Raw genomic sequence first — 20,922 nt, 5'->3', positions numbered from 1 at the left:
CTGGGCACTGTCAGTAGGCACAAGAGGGACATAGGTGGGACAATCCTGCCTCCCCTGGACGCTCTTCCTGACACAGCCGCTGGGCATCTCCCAGCACACAGAGGCCCCATGCCCACACACTTCTGGGGCCCTGCATCACTGGCTTTAGGCCTGGGCCTAGGAGCTCTTGTCTTTCTTGGAAGGTGTGGGTGAAGCTGAGCTCTGGCTTCAGGAACAGATAAGCCATCTTAATTGCAGAACGAGCATATGGGACAGCCTCAGCTTTGTAGAGAATTTTTTGCCCAGGCAACATTTTCCTCACTTTCAGTAAGTAAAATCCATAGAATGTCTTTTCTTGGTGAGAAGTAGATGGCCTGGCCTCAGGTACAGTCTGCTTTTGGACTAATTGTGTTGGTATGACTCCCGTCTTTGCTTCCTTTCCCTTTCTCTCCAGAAAGGACCTAAGTGTGAAATACCCTGAAGACCTCCCCATCACCCTTCCAAACCTGTTGAAGTTCATTTTGCATCACTCAGACCCTGCTTCCAGCCCCCAGAACATGGCTAACTCTCCTACCAAGGAGTGTCTTCAGAGCGAGGCAGTCTTACAGCGGGGGCACATCTCCCACTTGGAGAGAGAGATCCAGAAACTGAGAGCAGAAATAAGCAGCCTCCAGCGAGCACAAGTGCAGGTAGAGTCCCAGCTCTCCAGCGCCCGCAGAGATGAGCACCGGCTGCGGCGGCAGCAGCGGGCCCTGGAGGAGCAGCACAGCCTGCTCCGCGCCCACAGTGAGCAGCTGCAGGCCCTCTACGAGCAGAAGACACGCGAGCTGCAGGAGCTGGCCCGCAAGCTACAGGAGCTGGCCGATGCCTCGGAAAACCTCCTCACCGAGAACACATGGCTCAAGATCCTGGTGGCGACCATGGAGAGGAAACTGGAAGGCAGGGATGGAGCTGAAAGCCTGGCGACCCGGAAAGAGGTCCGCCCCAAGCAGCCGGAGCCCTCAAGCACCCCCCAGCTCCCTGGCAGTTCCCCTCCACCTGCCAATGTCAGTGCCACACTGGTGTCTGAAAGGAATAACGAGAACAGGACAGACTAACTTTTTAAATGACGTGAAGAAATCAGAGGTGAAAATTGTACATTGGGAATATATTTATGCAAATTTTATTGAAATTTATTGTAAATAAAGATTTTCTCAGTGGTCTAGAAAATCAACTTGAATGTCATTCAGCATTTATTGAAGAGAGATGACATCCCTTCCACTTATTGCACAAACTTGGTAGCTTTGAAACAAAAACAGTAGCACAGTCCGTTTGAAGATTTGTCCAAAAAATTAGTCCATATTTTAGTGGCTCAGTGTCAAGAGTTCCCTCCCTGTCCCCCCACTGTTGCTTCTGCAGTGATACGAAGGATGAACGCTTAATTTCTTGATTAGTCAGAAAACTTGAATGCAACAGTTGGGCATTCAGAAATAATTCAAAGAGAGGTCATAACCTACTAAGCCATTTGAATGTGGCTCTGGTGTCTATGCTAAAAAAAAAAGCTATTGAAAAATAAGAACAGTGAGAGCTATGATGTGGTTCACTGGTTATACAGCCATTTTCATTTTCCTCCTGAAAACCCCCCCAGTGCCTCACTGAGCCCCTGACCTTCACCCAACACGGCTACCACGCTCAAATGGGCCTGATTCAAACTCCCAGGTACATCCCTGCCACCAGGGAGTGGGATCAGAAAACCTCCAGAAGTGAAACTGATGAGAAAGTGACATTTAATCACTTCAAAACTGAAACTTCACTGGCAAGGTCAAAACCATAGGCCAAGTCTGACAATTGAGCACTGGTCAGTTCCAGGGGTCAGGCTCGGAACCTGAAAATGCAGATCCTAGCTGCTCCTGTGTCCCTCGGATGTGGAGGAAAGAAAAACAGCCTAGGTGTATGTGCTGGCTGCGGTGAGAGTCGAGGTAGAAAGCCTGGAAGTTCTGAAACGTGAGGGGATGGATCACACACCCAGCCTTTTCTCACTCACCAAAGCAAACCTTTTCCCCCATCTTCCAGTCGGCACCTTGGGAACTTCTGTTCTCCCTCCTAGACCTAGTTTCAGTGGCCCCAACCACACGTCCTGCCCACCCAGCCTGCAGGGCTCCTGCTGACATCACGCCTGCCCCACCACCACCTCCTCTGAACTTGGCCACACCAGAGTAGCCAGAGGTGTTGCCTCTCCTGCTTCCTAAGGGCTCTCAAGAGCCCAACTGAGGTGTTTCATTACTACCTTCTGCTCAGATGGCCCAGCCAGCCGTCCCTCTTTCCACCCCAAGCTCCTACTTAAATGTTTAAACCCCCAATTTAGGTGTATGCTGCTTAAACAAAGTCCTCCCTACTTCTCCCGCCCTGGGGGTTCCAGAACATGGATTCATTCAACACGTATTTTAGAAGAGGCTTAGGTGAGGCCAGAGGAGGTGCCTTCAGTCTGAGCAGGAGGCCAGAGCTCTGAGCTCAGGCATTAAGGGCCAGTACTCTGTGGTTAAGCCCGGGCTGACCTTCCATCTATTACAGGGATGGCCGGCACGAGTCATGTTTGAATCATAAATAAAATTAGTATGTGCTTATGGTGGTGGGATTAAAAATCGAAGTGAGCTCCCTCACTGAAGTGTACACAAGGGAGGCCTTGAAGACAGGCTGTGGAGATGCTAGCTCACCCAAGAACCACCTGTGGGACAGACAAGTCCTGAACTTAAAGTTCACCTCTGCCCTGCCCCGGCTCCCTGCCGCAAGCACAGGCTGGCAGGAAGCAGTCTGGTGGCTCTTGTGGGAATGTGCACGCAAGAAATGTTCCCTGGGTCCTAAGTGCCTTCAGAGCTGGGTCAGGGGACTGGAGACCTGCTGAGGCAAGTGAAGTCAGGACCCCACAGGCAGGCAGTCATCAGAGAGGAAAGGAAGCCAAGTGGTGTAAAAAGGTAAGAGGAAAAAAAGAAAAAAGACAGAACCTCAACAGTCCCCTCCCCTCCAGTGCAGAAAATAGGAAATACCAATACAAAACATACAACCTTTTCTCTTTGCTGGGCCAGCTGGGTTTCAGACCAAAAGTAGCCACCACAGGTTCTACGAGGACCAGAGCAATTTCAGCGAAGCCTGCACTCGGGATGGGGGACTCGGCATGCTGAAGACCAAAGCGGCAAGAAACTGCTCTGCTACAAGGACGCTGGCAGCCTCTGGGACACGTGCCCTGACTCGCCCTTCACTGGCTCCCAGGCAGGTCCAGTAGCTTCCCGGCAGTAACTCCACTCAACAAAACTGCTATTTAACAAGTGAGTCTATCGGGAGAAAGAACAGAGGGGTGTGGGGGGTGTGGTTCTTCTTCCACCCATGACTAACCAAGCAGAGATCACCCAAGCACCCCAACTGGTCAGCCACGAGACCCCAAACTGGCATCTCATTTCCTTGATATACACACAGACGGACACACATGAGAGACCCTTGCCGAGTGCGGCGTGGGCCTTTACAAGCCTATGACCCTCCGGGGTCTTGACTCAGCTTGTCATTAGTACAGCCAGAATCAAACCAGTCCCGTGTGCGCTAGATGATATTTTTAAAAATCAGCAAAAGGGCTTAAGCACGTGCTTCCAGGGGCCTATTTACAGTTCACAGGTTTGTTAGTTCACGCATTACAGTAGTAGCTCCATCAAAAACAGGCTCAGCTAGACATTCAAGTAACAAAAGCGCTACAGGGCCATGAGACCCAGCAAGGTCAGGCCTGCCCAGTGCCTGCAATGGGCAGCCTCACCCGGAGGCCGAGGCGAAGCCCAGGACAGCCAGGTCCCCGGGCATCAGTGCATGCGATGACGAAGCCCGCAGAGGCCATGCCAGAAAGTGTCAGCCCTTCCTCTCAGACAGCAGCGCGTCCATGTGGTTTTGCCCCTCCCAGCGCCTCTCGGCCGGCTGCAAACAGGACCAGGAGCCTCGCATCCTGGCTCAGCCGTGGACTTCCGGGCCGTTGGGAGTCATCAGCTTGGCCTTTCTCTCCACGCACGGTCCCTTGGCCGAATACTGCACCAGCAGGAAGGGTTCCTTGGTCTCCCCATCCCCCACGATGCTCTCCTCGTCCTCTGACTGGCTGATGCGCTGCAGCCGCAGGTAGCACCAGCAGCCCAGGATCAAGGCCCCCAGGGCCGCGATGGCAATGAGGATGACGATGACTGTGACCACGCCCGTGGTGGGGCTGTGGTCCATAATAGACATGGTCAGTGCTGGGGGCTTCCTCGGATGGAAGCGCTTTGGGGGTGGCCACTCAGTGAGGCTGGAACTCAGGCTGGACACGGGAGTCCTGAAAGACAAAGCAGGTTGAACGAGCTGCGGTTGGCACTAACACGTGGTCTATTTTTAATTGTTCTCAGACCTGCCCATCCCACCCTCACCCTGCCAAAAAGCATATTGGCCGGTGTTCGAAGGTGTCTGCTTGCCCGTCCTCACCCAGCTCCTGCTCATGACCTTTGAAACCCCAAGAGTGCTGCTGTAGCGGGCAGGCGAGTCACCCTCGCTGGCTGCAGAGCACTGTGACAGTGGCAGCTGCAGCAAAGAATGCCAGAGGGCCAGGCACGGTTCAGGTTCTTCTGCTGAGGGTGTGCCTTTGGGAAGCCCGGCCCCCCACTCAGTGTTCATGACCACTCAGGGACTGGGGGGAGCCAGGCCTCCTAATGGCCAGAGATGGGGGTTTGAAAGCAGAGAAGTGGCCAGGCGCAGTGGCTCATGCCTGTAATTCCAGCACTTTAGGAGGCTGAGGCGGGCAGATCACTTGAGCCCAGGAGTTTAAGACCAGCCTGGCCAACATAGTGAAACCGCGTATCTACTAAAATACAAAAATTAGCTGGGCGTGGTGGCACGTGCCTGTAATCCCAGTTACTTGGGAGGCTGAGGCATGAGAATTGCTTGAAGCTGGGAGGCAGAGGTTGCAGTGAGCCGAGATCACGCCACTACACTCTAGCCCTCCAGCCTGGGCGACAAGAGCAAGAGTATCTCCAAAAAAAAAAACAAAAAAGAAATGACATCAGTCCCTCTCCCAAACAGGCATCGTATACGGAACAGGCAGGTCCTCTGGGGACACCTGTGAGAGGGTATAGTGGACAACAGCCTTTGTCACCAGACACTGCAGCTGGCCTGGGAAGACCCCTGGAACGCGGCACACCATCTGAGAAAGAAGCTGGGCGGCAGAGTCCCTTGTGTGGTTTGGACGGAGGCCAACCAAGCAAGCAACAGGGTAGAGTGTCCCGGGAGATGAAGACAGGCACTTGGGAGAGTTTCAGGGAGGCAGGGAGGGTGGGACAGAGGCTCCCTCCCTGATGGTGCTTAGCTTCTAGTGCGGGAGCCAGACTGCAACTGGTTAGTACCCCAAATGCCCGTCACTCGCAATGCAGGGTGCCATTGTCAGGAACACAGTGACCAGATGCCAAGATGCTAACTTGGGTGGGCAGGTGAGAGGCAGGGAGGTGGTGCTGATGGGGAAGAGTGTTCCTGGCAGGGAGCACAGTGAGGGCTAAGGCTCTGAAGGCGGAGAGGGTCCCCCCGCAAGTGCCAGGAGTCGGGGCACCAGCTGATTTGGGTGGGGGCGGGGACGAGCCCCCTCCCAGGCCAGGCCAAGCCTGTGCTCCGCATATTGAAGGAATGATGCCAGAAGTTGGAGGGCTGGGACCACCATCTCCACCTGGCCAAGCCACGGAGTTCACCCGGGGGTGGTCCTGCTGAGTGGCTGAGGACAGTGTGGCTGTGGAATGCACATAAGGTCTAAGAGTCCCCGGCTCCAGGCGCCCTGTCGGCCCTCTAGGTGACACCCAAGGCACAGCCAGTGAGACTGCTGAGGCCAGGGCTTTGCCTCTGCTGCCCCGCAGTGCTGATGCTGGCAGGTTCTCTGGCCCGCACTTTTCTTCCCTCTCCTGCCTCACTCGCCACAAACAGAGCAAACGCTTACTGTGCCCAGGGTCAGGGAGGATGAGGACAGGCCAGGGACGCGTTCCGCATAGGACTGGGCGTGCGGTCGGCACTCAGAATGAGACGTCTGGCTTCTTTTTGTTCCCTTTGGATAAGATTGACATCAGTGCAGGCAGACGGCACTGGAAGATTTTCCCTCCAAACAGGGTCAAACCTGCTGCGTCCTTGAGGAACAGCAGCCTTAAGGAGAAATGATTCTTACCCAACCAGGAGGTTCCCCAGAAGCGAGGTTTGCCTGAAGGTCAAAGGCAGTTAAGTCAATGCCCCCAGCATCTGTCCAGGGACCAGGAACTGGGAAACGGGCAGCTTCTGCAGAGGCCCTAGGCAGAGGAGGCGCCCTCCCTCCATTCCACTGCCTTCCCCCTGACTCCAGGAGCCAGGCTGCTGCAGGCACTAAGGATCTCCCTGTCTACCCTCAGGGGCCACTGCAGCCAGGACACCTTCCAAGTCCTCACAATGACCTGCAGGACCGAACACTACACATCCCCAGTATGCCCTGCTCACCAGCCACGCTGACCCCCCACGAACCCTCCCACCAGGCCCTGGCCCAGGCTGTTGCCCCTGCCCAGAATGTTCTGGCGGCTTACCCTTGTTCAGTGGTTCTCAACTGGGGGCCACTCTGCCCCCACCCTGGGGACATCTGGTCATGTCTGGCGCCAATTCTGGTTGTCACAACTGGGGGCAGGTGGCAATGCTGGCATCTAGTAGGGAGACCATGGATGCTGCTGGCACCTACAGTGCACAGGGCAGCCCCCACCACACAGATGGCCTGGCTGGAGAAAGAAACCCTGAACCGGTTAACATCAGCTCTGGCAGGGAAGCCTTCCCAACCCGGAAGTCCAGGTCGGGCTCCTTCCCTCCGGAGCAGTGGCCTTGGCGTGTAGCCCTGGCTTCTGGAGCATGGCCACCTGATTAGCGCCCACCTCCCCCTCTAGTGGACCATGAGCTCCCCGGTGGCCCTGCTCTGTCCCCTGCATGCACAGACCACCCTGGCCTCTCCCCTGCCACCGTCCAGTCCCACAACCCCACTTAGCTGTTCTCTCATGCCTCCAGACTGGACAGGGGACCCCTCTGACCCCACAGATAGCCTGCCCACCATGGCTGAGTAAGCCTGTCTACACTTGTCCCTACCAACCTCTGTGTTCTCTCCCTGCAGGGAGAACACCAACCTGCCCTGTGCCTCCCACCTCCCGCTTCCCTCTCCCCTGCACCTCTGGTCCACAGGGCCTGCTGGGGCACCTGCCCTCCCCTGGGCCTTCTGGACAGGAAGGCAAGTCAGTATCAATTCGGAAGGGGAAGTGTGTGTGTTTGGGGGTGGGGGTGGTTCAGGGACAGGAAGTAGAAAATCAAACAATGGCACCATGACCTGGGGTAGGCAGGGCAAAGCCAGGTGGGCAGGCCAGGAGGCACGTGAGTTCAGTGGCCCCAGGACTAATGAGGAAACTGAGGAACAGGCAGCCCCAGCTCAAAGGGATTCTCTAAGAGGAGGGGTGACCTCAAAACCCTGTCTGCCACCCTGACCCCAGGCCAGGAGGCATGGACAGGGCCAGATGTGGGGCTCTGCCCCCACCGTGAGCACAGAGCCTAGTGACCGAGCCACAGTCACACCTGGCCTGTGGTCCGGCCCTCCCAAGTGCATATCTGTTCCTTCATTCACTCAGCAAATGTTTCCTGAGAAACTATCTTTGCAAAAATGAGATGGCGTTATCCCCACTCAGAACCCTCCCCAGCACAAGAGAATCCAAGCTCCCTGCCTCCCTAGGCGTCCCCACACCCTCCGCTGTGAGCCCATGCTCCCAGCTCTGCCCTGACTGCCCCATGGCTGGCACCTTCCTATTCGGGACTTTCTCAGAAGGCGCCTGTTACAGGCTGCCCTCCCATACCACTGGCCCCAGACGCCCCTCCTCCCACGCCCCACCACTACAGCCTTGCCCTACTTCATTTGCTCTCCTTGCAAGCTGCCCTTCTCTAGGCTCAGGGCTGTCCTCTGGCTGCTGTGTCACTCCCTGCACTGGACTCCAAGGCTGTCCAAGGAGGGCACCGTCTGTCCCACCCACAGCTGTACCCTGCCCTGCACGGGTACACAGTAGGTGCTCAGTAAATGTCTGTTGCGTGTTCCCACCCTGCAGATAGTGATGAGTTAGAGGAGACCCTGTTCTCACAGGGATCATAGGTGGGGGGTCCCTGACACCCCGGCACTCCCAGGACCCTGAGGACAGGTCCCCATGTTCTGTCCCAACAGACTCAGAAAAGCCGCAGATTGAGTGGGAGAGGGCCGCAGGCCAAGTGTGGGGGTAGAGCGGTGAGTGCCAGTGGATTCTGGCAGGTCTTAGCCCATGGAGGGGAAGCTAGCTCCATGCTTGCTGGCAGGCAGGGAGGGAAGGGGGTGGCCAAGAAGCAGAGCCCAGGGAAACTCAAAGCACAGAGGGCAGCAGGTCTCCACAAGCCCTGTGCCTGGCTGGACCCCACCTGTCTGCTCTTCCTTTCTAGCCGCTCTGAGCAAAGCTGTGTCTTGCAAGCTGGGTAACCCCTCGCCCTGATCCAGTAAAGCCCACAGGATGCAGGGAACAGAGACGGGCCACAGCTTGGGTTGGGGGGATGCCCAGGCTGGCACATGGGAATCCTGGCCCACCCAGCAACCATCATTTCCACCAGCATCTGATCCAGCAAGGCTGCGGCCACCTCTGCTCACCCTAGCATCTCCATCTGGCAGGTGAGGAAACTGAGGTGCATGTAGGGAGGTGAAGCAAAAAGCCAGAAGGCAGGATGGGAGCCCAGAGGGGAGCCCGGCAGAGCCAAGGTGGCGTCTTCCAAGTGCAGAGGGGCCAGGGGCTAGGGGCCAGAGCACAGCCTGGGCCTTCGATCTCTGGGCAGGCTGGAGTGTCCCCTCTGCTTGGGATTTGAAGCCCAAGGCCATCTGGATCCCCCAAACACACATCCTCCTGCTCCATGTGCCTTCAGTCCTGCCATCCTCTGCCAAGGGGGTCTTGACTGTCAGATCCCACACACCCACCATAAAAGCAAGCTCCAAGGCCCAGGCTTTCCAGAACCCCCTGCCCCAGCACCCTCAAACAACCCCAACGGGGTTCAACTGCAGCACGGGACACGCTCTGTCTTCTGACAGAGCCCACATGCGTCCCATGGAATAATAACAGCAAGACAAGCCTGAGCCATGCCATGTGAGCGGGGGCCCGCACCGCCCTCAGCCACTCCCCACAGCCGCCCAAGCTTGCAGGTGTTACTGACACTGTCCTACCTGGTTTGCCAAGGCCCACAGAGATCAGTAACTGGGACCCAAGGAGCATGGGGGCAGAGCCGGGGTGAACCCCACTCCGTCAGAGCCATTCAAATGGACAGTCCCTGCCCCAGCTACCAGTGAGGGGAGGGGTATCCTCCTGTCCTGCTCTCCCTCCCAGGGCCCTGGCTTGTCTGAGCCTGATCCCACTCTAGAGGCCACTCCACTTGCTCTAGGCCCGGGGGGCCCACAGCCTGCAGCAGAGCAGGCTGAAGTCCCCTCCATCCTCCCAGCCCAGCACTCACTTTTGTGGCCTGCTTCCTCCCAGCCAAGCAAGCTGCTCCTCTTGGCCTCAGTTTCTCAATGTGCAAAGTGGGTACAAGTCCCTGACCTCATCTACCAGGTCATGGGGAGGATAAGAAGTGGTAAGAAAAGTGAAAACAAAAGGGCCACGAGGTCACCTAGGTTTGCATGTCACCAGCTACACCTTCCTGTGTGCTACAGGAGGGACAAAGGGAGAACACTGAGCCCGAGGGACCCCCAAGCCCACCGCCAGGACCAGGAGGGCACAGAGCGTGGCCTAGGCCCACAAACACCCCTTCCCCAGGGACACGCTGCCTCCTCCTAACTCAACTGGGCACATCACGAGCATTACCGGGCTCACCACCAGCAAAACACCCCCGCCTGGCAGCCGCCACCTCCTGAGGCTCCTTGAGAGATGCCAGGAGGGCTGCCCTGCTTACAGGGGCCAGCCATCCCCACGGAGCTTTCAACACTGCCCCCATAAAGCCACCTGCCAAGGGTGCCAACAAACTCTTCAGCGAACCCCAGTTCACAAACCAGAAACATTTCCTGCCCCAGGTTCTGACTGGGAAAACAGGGTTGTAGGGAGAAGAGGGCACTGCTGGACACAGCCAGGACAAGGTGGGACGTCTGCTCTGCCCTGGGCCCTGGGCAGCCAGTGGGACACAAGGACGCATCACAGAAGGCACCGGCCCCCCAGAAGCCAGGACGGAGAACAGCTGGATGCCAGTAGGACTGACACTGATGGGGCTGTGTCCAGCTCTCTGGCCAGTGTCATCTCATCCTCCACCCCGAACCATGACACCCCCATCCTCAGAAGAGGAAACTCGCTCCAGAACCCCCTAGGTTCCGCAGTGGCAAAAGAGGAAGCGGGAGCCGGCAGAGCTCTGATTCGGGACTGCCCCAAGGTCAGTCGGGGTCTTCCTCGGCCCAGGCCAGAGGCTCATGCCCCCACCCTGTGAATCACATTTTCACAGGCTGGCCCAGGGTTGGCCTGTTTGGCCAAACAACTTTGCTGGTAGATGCCGGAGAAAGTTGGTGGCAATTATATGTGCCAGACACTGAGATAAACAGCTCACACTGACGTCTCCTTTCTGCCTCAAGACAACAGGGCAGTTGAGCTATTACTGTTCCCTCTTGGCAGATACAGAAATCGGTGGCTCAGAGAAGTTCAGTCCATTGTCCAAGGTCACACAGCTCAAAAGTAGACGCGCAGGGATTCAAACCCAGGCAACCTGCATTCCAAATCCCGCATTTCGACCCTGACTCTAAAATGCCACCTTCTCCCCACCTCCTCTCCCGCATGCCTGAGGGGCCGGGGACAGGTGAACCCCAATGTTGTCCTCGCTGGGGCGGGCTGGGCGACCTGGGCTGGGTGCTGGGGACTTAGGGGTGACAGCGCCCCGGCGGCTCCCAAGTGCTGAGCGCGGGCGGCTAGGCAGGCGCGGTGCCAGGCGCGCTCCACGCACCCTCCCGTTCCGCCCAGCCCGGCGCCGCCGGCGTCTCCCCCACTCTACGGAGGAGCAAAGCGAGGCTCCAGGGAGGAGGGGGCTCGGCCCAGGGGGCGACAGCTGGACGGGGGACGGCAGCTGGGGAGGTAGCTCGAGTCGGCCCGACGGGGGCGGGGTGTGGGACGGGGACCACGGGACCCAAGCATGCCCACGCCGCGCAGCCAGTGCCCATGGAACAGGGCGCCCAACGCTGCGGCCCGGACTCAGTTTCCCTACCCGCGAGACGGGCGCCGGACGTCACCTGGACCCCTATCCCTAGGAGCCCTTCCCGGAGCTCCCAGAATTTTGAAGAACCCCGAAGTGCCGGGGGAAAGCGGGCGGGCGGGCGCGTAGCTGCGGACGGGCGGGGGCTGCACGGGCGGGGGCGAGCGGACCGCGATCCCCGCAAAGCGGCCTCCGCCCCCCGCCCCCTCCTTTGTCCCGATCTCGCCGCAGCGCCTCTGACAAAGAACCCGGGCCCGCGGGCGCGGCCCCTGGAACGGACCCTCCCCCGAGCCGCGCCCGCCGGGCCGCCCCTCCCCCGCCCGCAGACCCCGGCCCGTCCCCGCCGTCGCGCGCGCCCCTCCCCGTCCTGGCCGCCCCTTTCCCGCTCCCGGGTCCCCGCGCCCTCGCCCGGCCCGAGCGCGCGGCCTGCCCCGCCCGGCTTACCATGGCGCGGCCGCGGCCCGGCCCGATCGCCCCGCAGCAGCCCCGCGGGCCCGGCTCCGCCCGCCCGCCCGGTCCGGCAGCCGCGCACTCCGGACGCAGGAACCCCGCGCTGCGGCGGGCGGGGCCCGGCACCTCCCCGGCTGGGGGCGGAGCCTCCCAGAGAAGCCAATGGGAGCCCGCGCTGGGACGGCGGGGCGGGGCGGGCCGGGGCGGAGTCACGTGCGCTCGGGGCCGACGGACTGTGGGGCGGGGGCTGCGCGCAGCGGGCGGGGCGGGGCTGGGGGCGGGGCGGGGGCGGGGGGCGGGCTCGGCCCTGGAGAGCGCGGATTGGGCGCCCATGGGTACGGGGCCCCTCTACAGGCGCCCTTCCTCCGCCAGCCTCATCCTGACCCCCGCAGGCTGCCCTGGTCCCGCCCGCTTACAGCAGAGGAAACTGAGGCACGCCGCACCGAAGAGTGCTGCATACTCCCCGAGAGCTGAGAGTGGTGGGGAATCCGGGGCAGGGGAGAGGCGCGACCGCTGAGGTGAATGACCTTGCTTCCAGAGGAAGCTGGGAATTCGTTCGCGAATTCATTTATGTATCTATCATTCATCCGCCCAGTCAGTCGATGGCGGAACACCGACCACGTGCCTGCCACGCCAGTCGTCGTGGGAGCAGCCACGAGCTAGACAAGGTCCAGGCCCTGACGAAGCTCTCATTCCTCTGCGGAATGGGGCTGTGAGGCATTTGCACCCCTCGGCCATCTATAATCATGGTTATTTTTAGCATGATAACCCGGTGGTTTGGCCCCCACCAAATGCCTGCCTGGCCTGTATAAACAGCCCAACACATTTTATTAAGATGACTCCGGAAGAAAGAATCCTCCCATTTTACAGATGAGGAACCCGAGGCTCCAAAGAGCTGAAGTCCCACAGCCTGCTCCTGATGAAGAGGGGATTTGAGGCCAGGCCTGTCTGCCTGGGAAGACAGGGGCGCCAGTTACTGGAGTAATCTCCACTCATCCACCCCAAAAAGGCCATCAACGAGAGGACACCCCAGCCCTGGGACCCACAGAAGGGGTGAGGGTGGGTCCTTCAAGGCCTCTGTGTCCCAGGGGACTTGAGAAGACAGGAGGGGGTAAGGTCGAGGTGGGACCTCCTTCCGGGAGCGGGGGCCTTATTTGCTGGAAACTTCTTTCCCATTCTCAAGCAGAAGGCTCTGGAAGAGCATGGAGGGTTGGGCTCACGAGGCCAAGGTAGCCAGGCCCTCACTCCCTCCACTCAGCCTGGCTGGGTTTTCTTCCCTGCGCCCGGTGCACCAAGGCTTTTCCACCGCCAGGCCTTTGCCTGTGTGGTTCCCTGCAGCTGGAACTCTTCTACTTCATCTTCCCGATCTCAGCTTAAATGCCCCTTCCTCAGGAGGGCCCTCCCTGATCGCCTAGCCAAGAGGAGCTGCCTTGGGGTTTTTGGTTTTGCTTTTGAGACGGGGTCTTGGTCTGTCACTCAGGCTGGAGTGCAGTGGTGCAATTACAGCTCACTACAGCCTCCATCCAACTCCTTCCTGGGCTCAAGCCATCCTCCCACTCAGCCTATATCTATGAATGTGGGCGGATTTGACAAAGCAATTTTTTTTTCTTTTTTAGAGACAAGGTCTTGCTCTGTCGCCCAGACTGGAGTACAGTGGTGCACTCATAGCTAACTGTAACCTTGAACTCCTGGGCTCAAGTGATCCTCCTACCTCAGCCTCCCAGGTAGCTGAGACTACAGGCACATGCCACCATGCCCGGCTAGTTTTTTAATTATTTGTAGAGATGGGGGTCTCTCTTTGTTGCCTAAGCTGATCTCAAACTCCTGGGTGATCCTTCTGCCCCAGCCTCTCAAAATGCTGGGATTAGAGGCATGAGCCACCATACCCAGCCTGCCCCCTGTGAAACTGTATATTTTTGACAATGTGTGATGAACGTTTGGTCTTCTCTCCCAGTACTAGGTATATTGCAGTCACTGCTGTGTCTCCAGAACAGTGCCTGACACACAGTGTCTGCTGAATACATGGATGCTGAATGAATGAATGATCAGACTGCAGAACTCCAGGGCTGGTCCAGCGGCAGCCTAGCCAGGAAGCCAGGCCCAGGAGGTGAGCTGGGAGTCGTGCAGGAAGGTAGGACAGAAAGGCAGAGGAGAGCCCAGCTTCAGCCAGCTGCCCCACAGTCCAGCGCCAGGCGTCTCAGGACAGCTCCGCACCCATGTCTGCCCAGCTGCTGCCCCATCAGCTACACCTGAGAGCCCAGAGTGGAAGGAAATAGATTCTTCCCACAAAGCCAGTTCCAGCAGCTTCTGTGGTCCCTGCCTCAAGTTGGCAGAGACCTCATTAGTCTCTGCCAATGTACCCTGCCCCCACTGCTTTTTAAATCAATGTGTTTGGGAAAGAACAAATAAGTTAAAGCAAAGTATGAAGGCAGTGAGGACCTGGGAGGTGACCCAGGGCCAGGACTGGCAACATGATGACAGAGGAGGCAGGGACACTTAGAGGGGAAAGATTCTGGGGGGGAAATAGTGAGGGAGATTCAGCATGGCATAGAAGCTGAGAGTCAGATTGTCAGATTCCAGCCTTTCCTGCTGGGTGGTTTTGGAAAAACAGCCGAACATTTCTGTGCCTCAGTTTTTTCATCTGAAAAATGGAGATGAGGCCGGGTGCGGTGGCTCACACCTGTAATCTCAGCACTTTGGGGAATGCCAAGGCAGGGGGATGGCTTGAGCCCAGGAGTTTGAGAACAGCCCTGGAAATGTAGTGAGACCCTCATCTCTAAAAAAGAAAAGTTAGCTGGCCGTGGCTTTGTGTGCCTGTAGTCCCAGGTACTGGGGAGGCTGAAGTAGGAGGATTGCTTGAGCCTGGGAGGTTGAGGCTGCAGTAAGCTGTGATCACACCATTGCACTCCAGCTTGGGTGACAGAGTGAGCTGAGCCCGGTCTCAAAATAAAATAAATAAAGTAAAATAGAATAAAATATCCAGCTTCTGACCCAGTAGATCTAAGCCCGAAATCCTGCATTTTTCAAAAGTTCCGGAGTGGTAGTGATGATTCGGGAACGCACTTTGAGCAGCAATGGGGAAGTCACTTGCTGAAAGTCACAAAGTAGTGGGCTCCAAGCCTGCATTGGAGCCCATGAGATAGGGTACAGGATCCTGCACTTAACCACGACCCAAACTGCTTGCTGCAGTCCCACCTTTCTCTCCCCGACAAAGAGGAGGCAGGAAGTATCGCGCCCTTCCCCCAAGCCCATTTCCTCTACCTCCCTCTGTGGTGACATCTGGCCTCACATCCCGGGGGTTTCATCCTTATAGAATGGGATGGAGATTCTCAGATGCCCTTTAGCCAGGAAGATGATTAAGGACTTGGAATGAGCTCACCCCAGCTCCCTGGGCTTGCTGGGGTCCAGCTGGTGTGCCCTGTGCCAGCCTGGCCCTCTCCCCACTCCCCCATCCGCTATAAGGGCCGGGACAAGGAAGGATGTTGCTCGGGGGTGGAGAGACCTCAGCCTCAAGGGAGACTCTACAGCTGGGACTCCCTGCTCGGGTGGGCAGGCCTCTGCTCCTGGGGCATCTCTACAGGGGATCCAGGCCTGAGAACAAAATGAAAACTGCGTGGCCAGAGGGGATTTTTCATGAAGGGTGAGATGTGAACCACTGGTGAGGTCTGCAGGGTGAGGTTAGGTGGAAGGAAAAGAGGGCATCACCCAGCTCGGAAACCCGTAGCAGCTCCCATTCTAGGGGCAAGGCCTCCCTTGCTGCTAGTGTGGCCTGAGCATCTCTGTAAGGCTGGCTCAGCCCCTTTACGTCCTCGAAAGAGCACAGACCTCAGACTCAGAATCCCGGGCAGTTGGCACTCTGCAGCTAGAATTGAACAATGTGTGGGTTTCTGTGTGTGTATGTTTCAGTTACCTTCTGTGTATGATGTGGGTATTGTGTTTCTGTATATGGTAATGACATACTCATTGCTTTTTATTTCTTATTTTCTTTGGTTTTGAGGCAGGGTCTTGATTTTTTTTCACTCAGGCTGGAGTCCAGTGGCACAATCACTGCTTACTGCAGTCTTGACCTCCCCGGATCCTCCCACTTCAGCCTCTTGAGTAGCTAGGACCACAGGTGTGTGTGACCCCACTCAGCTTTTCGTTTTGTTTTGTTTTTGTTTGAGACAGGATCTCACTCTATCATCCAGACTGGAGTGCAGTGGCGTGATCTTGGCTCACTGCATCCTCTGCCATCCAGGCTCAAGCAATCCTACCGTCTCAGCCTCCCGAGTAGTTGGGACTACAGGTGTGCCTCCACACTGGGCTAATTTTATTATTATTATTTTCTTTTTCTTTCTTTCTTTTTTTTTTTTTTGAGATAGAGTCTTGCTCTTGTCGCCCAGGCTGGAGTGCAGTGGTGCAATCTTGGCTCACTGCAACCTCTGCCTCCCGGGTTCAAGCGATTCTCCTGCCTCAGCCTCCCAAGCAGCTGGGATTACAGATTCCCGCCACCACCGCTGGCTAATTTTTTTGGTATTTTTAGTAGAGACGGGGTTTCTCCATGTTGGTCACCCTGGTCTCGAACTCCTGACCTCAGTGATCCATCCTCTTTGGCCTCCCAAGGTGCTGGGATTACAGGCATGAGCCACCGCACCCAGCCTATTATTTTTTTCTGCAGAGATGGAATCTCTCTATGTTACCCAGGCTGGTTTCAAACTCCTGGGCTTAGCAATCTGCCCGCCTCAGCCTCCCAAAGTGCTGGGATTACAGGTATGAGCTACGGCGTCCAGCCCTCATTGCTATTTTTTTTTTTTTTGAGACAGAGTCTCACTTTGTTGCCCAGGCTGGAATGCAGTGGCGCGATCTTGGCTCACTACAACCTCCACCTCCTGGGTTCAATTGATTCTCCTACCTAAGCCTTTTAAGTAGCAGAGAATAGAGGTCCCTGCCACCATGTCCAGATACTTTTTATAATTTTAGTAGAGATGGGGTTTCGCCATGTTGGCCAGGCTGGTCTCGAACTCCTGACCCCAGGTGATCTGTCTGCCTCGGCCTCCCAAAGTGCTAAGATTACAGGTGTGAACCACTGCACCCTGCCCCCACTGCTTTTTAAATCAATGTGTTTGGGAAAGAACAAATGAGTTAAAGCAAAGTATGAAGGCAGTAACTGAAGAGATGGTGCGGGAGGTGGAAAAACGGGGACAGTGGCAGGGGAGTGACTGAAGTGAGATGAACCAGCTGAGTGATCACAGCCCGGGCACCTCAGGGTCCTCTTCCTGGTGGGCACAGCAGAGCCTCAGTCAGGAGATGCGGCCATCCCACAAGTCTCTACATCCCCTGGAAAAGTCCATCTGGGTTGTCGTGTCTGAGCGGGGCCTGGGCTGGTTCTGGCCTTCATCTCTGGGGTCTTTGGGGTCCATGTGATAAGGAGAGGACCGAGGGAGGGGAACAGCATGCCCCGCCCAGGGTGCTCCCTGCCCCCAGCCTGGCCTGTGATTCCTTCTGCTGTACCCTCCCCCAAACTCACTGAACAGTGGCGTCTGCTCATCATCTACCTACTGGATCATTCATTTATTCACTCATTCAGTTATTCATCCTTTCTGGCAATCTTTTTTTTTTTTTTTTTTTTTTTTGAGACAGGGTCTCACTGTGTCTCCCAGACTGGAGTGAAGTGGTGCGATCTTGGCTTATTACAACCTCCACCTCCTGGCAAGTGATCTTCCTGCCTCAGCCTCCCGAGTAACTAGGACCACAGGTGCATGCCACCACGCCTACGTAACTTTTGGATGTTTTTTGTAGAGACAGGGTTTTTCTATGTTGCCCACACTGGTCTTGACCTCCTAGGCTCAAGCAGTCCTCCCACCTCGGCCTCCCAAAGTGTGGGAATTACAGGCGTGAGCCACCGCACCCAGCCTTTTCTGTCGGTTTTAACTGAGCAACTACTATGTTCTAAGCACTGTGCTAGGTGCTGGGGAGATAGCCATGAGCCAGGCAGGCAAAACCCAGCCTTTGTGGGGTTTACATTCTCCCGAGGGAAGACAGATGATAAATGCAGAAACAGGTGTACATGTTATGGAGAAAAGGAAAGAGTAAGGTAAGAGGTGAGGGGGCCCTTGCAGGACAGAGGTAGGTGGGGCCTCTCTGAGAAGATGCCAGGCACCAGACAGATACAGCCTAGTGCTGGAACCAGAGAAGCTCACAGCTGTGGAGGTGGATGGACAATGAGCTGGCCCTGGGAAGGAAATTTTTTTTTTTTTTTTTGAGACTCACTCTGTCACCCAGGCTGGAGTGCAGTGGCACGATCTCGGCTCACTGCAACCTCCGCCTCCCGGGCTCAAGTGATTCTCCTGCCTCAGCCTCCCGAGTAGCTGGGATTACAGCTATGCTTCACCATGCCTGGCTAATTTTTGTATTTTAGTAGAGATGGGGTTTCACCATGTTGGGCAGGCTGGTCTCAAACTCCTGACCTCAGGTGATCCCCCTGCCTTGGCCTCCCAAAGTGCTGTGATTACAGGCATGAGCCACTGTGCCTGACTGGACTGGAATCTTTTTATTTTTATTTTTTTACATAACTTCTTTCTCTCTCTCTCTCTCACCATGGAACCATCATAGCTCACTGTGGCCTCCAACTCCTGGGCTCAAGTGATTCTCCCACCTCAGTCTCCCAAGTTGCTAGGAGTACAGGTGCATGCCACCATGCATGGTTAATTTTATTTTATTTTTGTAGAGATGGATCTCACTGTGTTGCCCAGGCTTGTCTTAACCCCTCCTGGACTCAAGTGATCCTCCCACCTCAGCCTCCCAGAGTGCTGGGATTATAGACATGAGCCACCATGCATGGCCCCCTATTTTCAAATAAGGTCACATTTACAGATATGGTATTTAGACTTTCTCTCTCTCTCTCTCTCTCTCTCTCTCTCTCTATATATATATATATACACACACACACACACACACACACATTATGTATTCATGTATAAGTACATAGATACAGGTATAGGCTGGGCACAGTGGCTCGCCTGTAATCCCAGCACTTTGGAGGGCTGAGGCGGGCGGATCACAAGGTCAGGAGTTCAAGACCAGCCTAGCCAACATGGCAAAACCCCATCTCTACTAAAACTACAGAAATTAGCCAGGTGTGGCGGCACATGCACGCCTGTAATCCCAGCTACTTGGGAGACTGACGCAGAAGAATCGCTTGAACCTGGGAGGCAGAGGTTGCAGTGAGCTGAGATCGCGCCACTGCACTGCAGCCTGGGCGACAGAGTGAGACTCCGTCTCAAAAAACAAAACAAAACAAAAACCAAAAACAAACTCACATGTATTTTACTCTCATGTCCTTCTCAATTCAGACCAGCCATGTTTCCAGCGCTTGGTCACCACACGCGGCTGGGGTTGCTGGGTTGGGCTGCGCAAGTTTAGGTGCTGGAGTCAGCAGCAAACACACCCCAAAACCCCTCGGCCCTGATGGAGCGTCCATTTTCCTGGAGGAGACAGACAATAAAGAAAGAGGAAAATGCACCGTATGCTGCATACATTCTGGGGAGAAGAGCGAAGGAGAGGAAGGGGTAGGTGTGGGGGTAGGGGGGTGCACAATCCATTTCCTCTATGCATCCTTCCAGAGATCTGCGCAAACACAGGCATATATAGAATACATATATATATATATATTCCCATTTTAAAAACACAGATGGCCATGTTCCATACATGCTGTTCTGTTCCTTCCATTTCTCACTTGAAAATATATCTTGAAACTTACTCCCCATCGGCACACATAGATTTCAGATTTTAACAAATAATTGGAAACATATAAAGACTCGGTACTGCTGAGCTAGAATAACAGAAGCTGGAGTTTACTCCAACATCTGATCTTCACCACAACCCTGTGATGTAGGGCCATTTCCAAAAAAAGGTTCAGGTTCACACACAGCATTTGTAAACAGGTGGATAATAAACATGACTAGCTTGAGGGCCTGGTGTGGTGGCTTATGCCTGTGATCTCAGCACTTTGGGAGGCCAAGGTGGGAGGAATGCTTGAGGCCAAGAGTTCGAGACCAGTCCGGGAAACACGGTGAGACCCCCGTCTCTACAAAAAAATTTAAAAATTAGCAGGGCATGGTCCCAGCTGCTTGGGAGGCTGAAGCAGGAGGATCACTTAAGCCTGGGAAGCTGAGGCTACAGTGAGCCATCGTTGTGCCGCTGGACTCCAGCCCGGGTGACAGAGTAAGACACCATGTCTCAAAAAAGTAAAAAATCAAAACTACTAGCTTGAAGGAAATGTCAAGCCCTGGAATTTGGCACTTCCAAATGGTAGGCGAGCTCTTGTTGACAGTTGATACTAAATAATTAGCATTTTATACTAAAATACTGACATAGGTCAGGTGTGTGGCTCACGCCTATAATCCCAGGACTTTGGGACTAAGGCAGGAGGATTCCTTGAGGTCAGGAGTTTGAGACTAGCCTGGGCAACATAGCGAGACCCCCGTCTCTACAAAAAAAATCAAAAAATTAGCTGGGCGTGGTTGAGCGCCTGTAGTCCCAGCTGTTCCGGAGGCTGAGGTGGGAGGATGACCTGAGCCTGGGAGATCAGGGCTGCAATGAGCTGAGACCGCAGCACTGCTCTCCAGCCGGGTGACAGAGCAAGACCCTGTCTCAACAACAGCAACAACAACAACAAAAAGCAAGGGAAAAGCAAGGGAGCTGATGTTGATGCTTCTGTGGTTTTCCTGAGCCCCGACGAGCCTGCCAGGCCCTGCAAGGCTCAGGGAGAGATCTGTGCTCTAGAACCAGACTGCCCCGCCTGGGACGAGCTCTCCAGGGAACATTTTTCTGGGCTCTGAGCCACACAGGCTCTGGGTTCAAGCCTGGCTCTGCCGCATCTGGCTCTGAGCTCAACTCCACTGCGCCTGTTTCTCCATCTGTAGCATGGGCTTGGTGCGTCGGCAGACTGAGCGCCTGCTTAGAACTCTGGCGGGGAGGAGCATGGGACAAAATGAGAACCCCTTCCAAGCAGAGCCAAGGCCTCCCCGGGAGGGCAATTCTTGACTCAGGAAGAATGGCCCGCCCTGCTCGGGGCACCCTGCCAAGCCCTGTCCCTTCTGCTCCGGCCCCTGAGGGAAGGGTTGGAGCCTGGTGAGCTGTCTCAGGCAGGCCCTGGCCTGTCCTGGTTGGGAGGCTGGGCAGGACCAGGACAGCAGCTCCAGGTCCCTGGTTCCCTCTGAGATCCGTGGGGCCACTGAGGCTCCCGCAGCATTTCCAACTGCCCTCGTGTCCTGTCTTCTTCCT

General features: G+C 56.0%; 2 protein-coding genes and 1 long non-coding RNA gene across 43 annotated transcripts in view; 1 reads left to right on the top strand and 2 right to left on the bottom strand.

Annotated features, from left to right (window-relative positions):
• The window catches only part of TXNDC11 (thioredoxin domain containing 11), a 63,738-nt gene extending 62,546 nt beyond the window's left edge, over window positions 1–1,192 (top strand). For all 27 annotated transcript variants that reach the window (XM_074027782.1, XM_074027785.1, XM_065537445.1 and 24 more), the window contains one exon: window positions 434–1,192. In XM_074027782.1, coding sequence (XP_073883883.1) covers window positions 434–1,076 — 643 coding nt within the window. In that variant the 3' untranslated portion in view covers window positions 1,077–1,192. The remainder of the gene's footprint in view (window positions 1–433) is intronic.
• The window catches only part of LOC135968887 (uncharacterized), a 100,738-nt gene that overhangs the window by 52,718 nt on the left and 27,098 nt on the right, over window positions 1–20,922 (bottom strand). The gene's annotated exons all lie outside the window — the stretch shown is intronic.
• Window positions 1,119–11,743, bottom strand: SNN (stannin). 15 transcript variants are annotated; one of them, XM_074027802.1, is made up of 5 exons: window positions 11,653–11,743; window positions 6,543–6,656; window positions 6,158–6,275; window positions 5,936–6,040; window positions 1,119–4,297 (listed from the first exon to the last, which is right to left on the bottom strand). In XM_074027802.1, the coding sequence occupies exons 2-5, from the start codon at window positions 6,593–6,595 to the stop codon at window positions 4,262–4,264; spliced, it is 312 nt and encodes a 103-aa protein (XP_073883903.1). In that variant the 5' UTR covers window positions 6,596–6,656; window positions 11,653–11,743; the 3' UTR covers window positions 1,119–4,261. The 15 variants fall into 14 exon arrangements, with proteins under 15 accessions (XP_073883903.1, XP_073883906.1, XP_073883904.1 ...); XM_074027803.1 differs by having other exon boundaries at window positions 6,158–6,190; XM_045381833.3 differs by lacking the exon at window positions 5,936–6,040 and having other exon boundaries at window positions 6,158–6,190; window positions 6,543–6,728.

The sequence above is a fragment of the Macaca fascicularis genome, chromosome 20 (assembly GCF_037993035.2).
Source record: "Macaca fascicularis isolate 582-1 chromosome 20, T2T-MFA8v1.1".
NCBI classification, from domain to species: Eukaryota; Metazoa; Chordata; class Mammalia; order Primates; family Cercopithecidae; genus Macaca; species Macaca fascicularis.
This window is presented reverse-complemented; position numbering and strand designations above follow the sequence as displayed.

What these genes read in the sequence shown, in the direction of transcription:
- SNN (XM_045381833.3), bottom strand. Translation starts at nt 6,595, where the DNA reads ATGTCCCCAGGGTGGGGGCAGAGTGGCCCCCAGTTGAGAACCACTGAA. An exon ending in TTGAGAACCACTGAACAAGG is followed by an intron (nt 6,191 to 6,542) that starts GTAAGCCGCCAG and finishes TTTGACCTTCAG; the next exon opens with GCAAACCTCGCTTCTGGGGA. An exon ending in CTGGGGAACCTCCTGGTTGG is followed by an intron (nt 4,298 to 6,157) that starts GTAAGAATCATT and finishes TTTGTCTTTCAG; the next exon opens with GACTCCCGTGTCCAGCCTGA.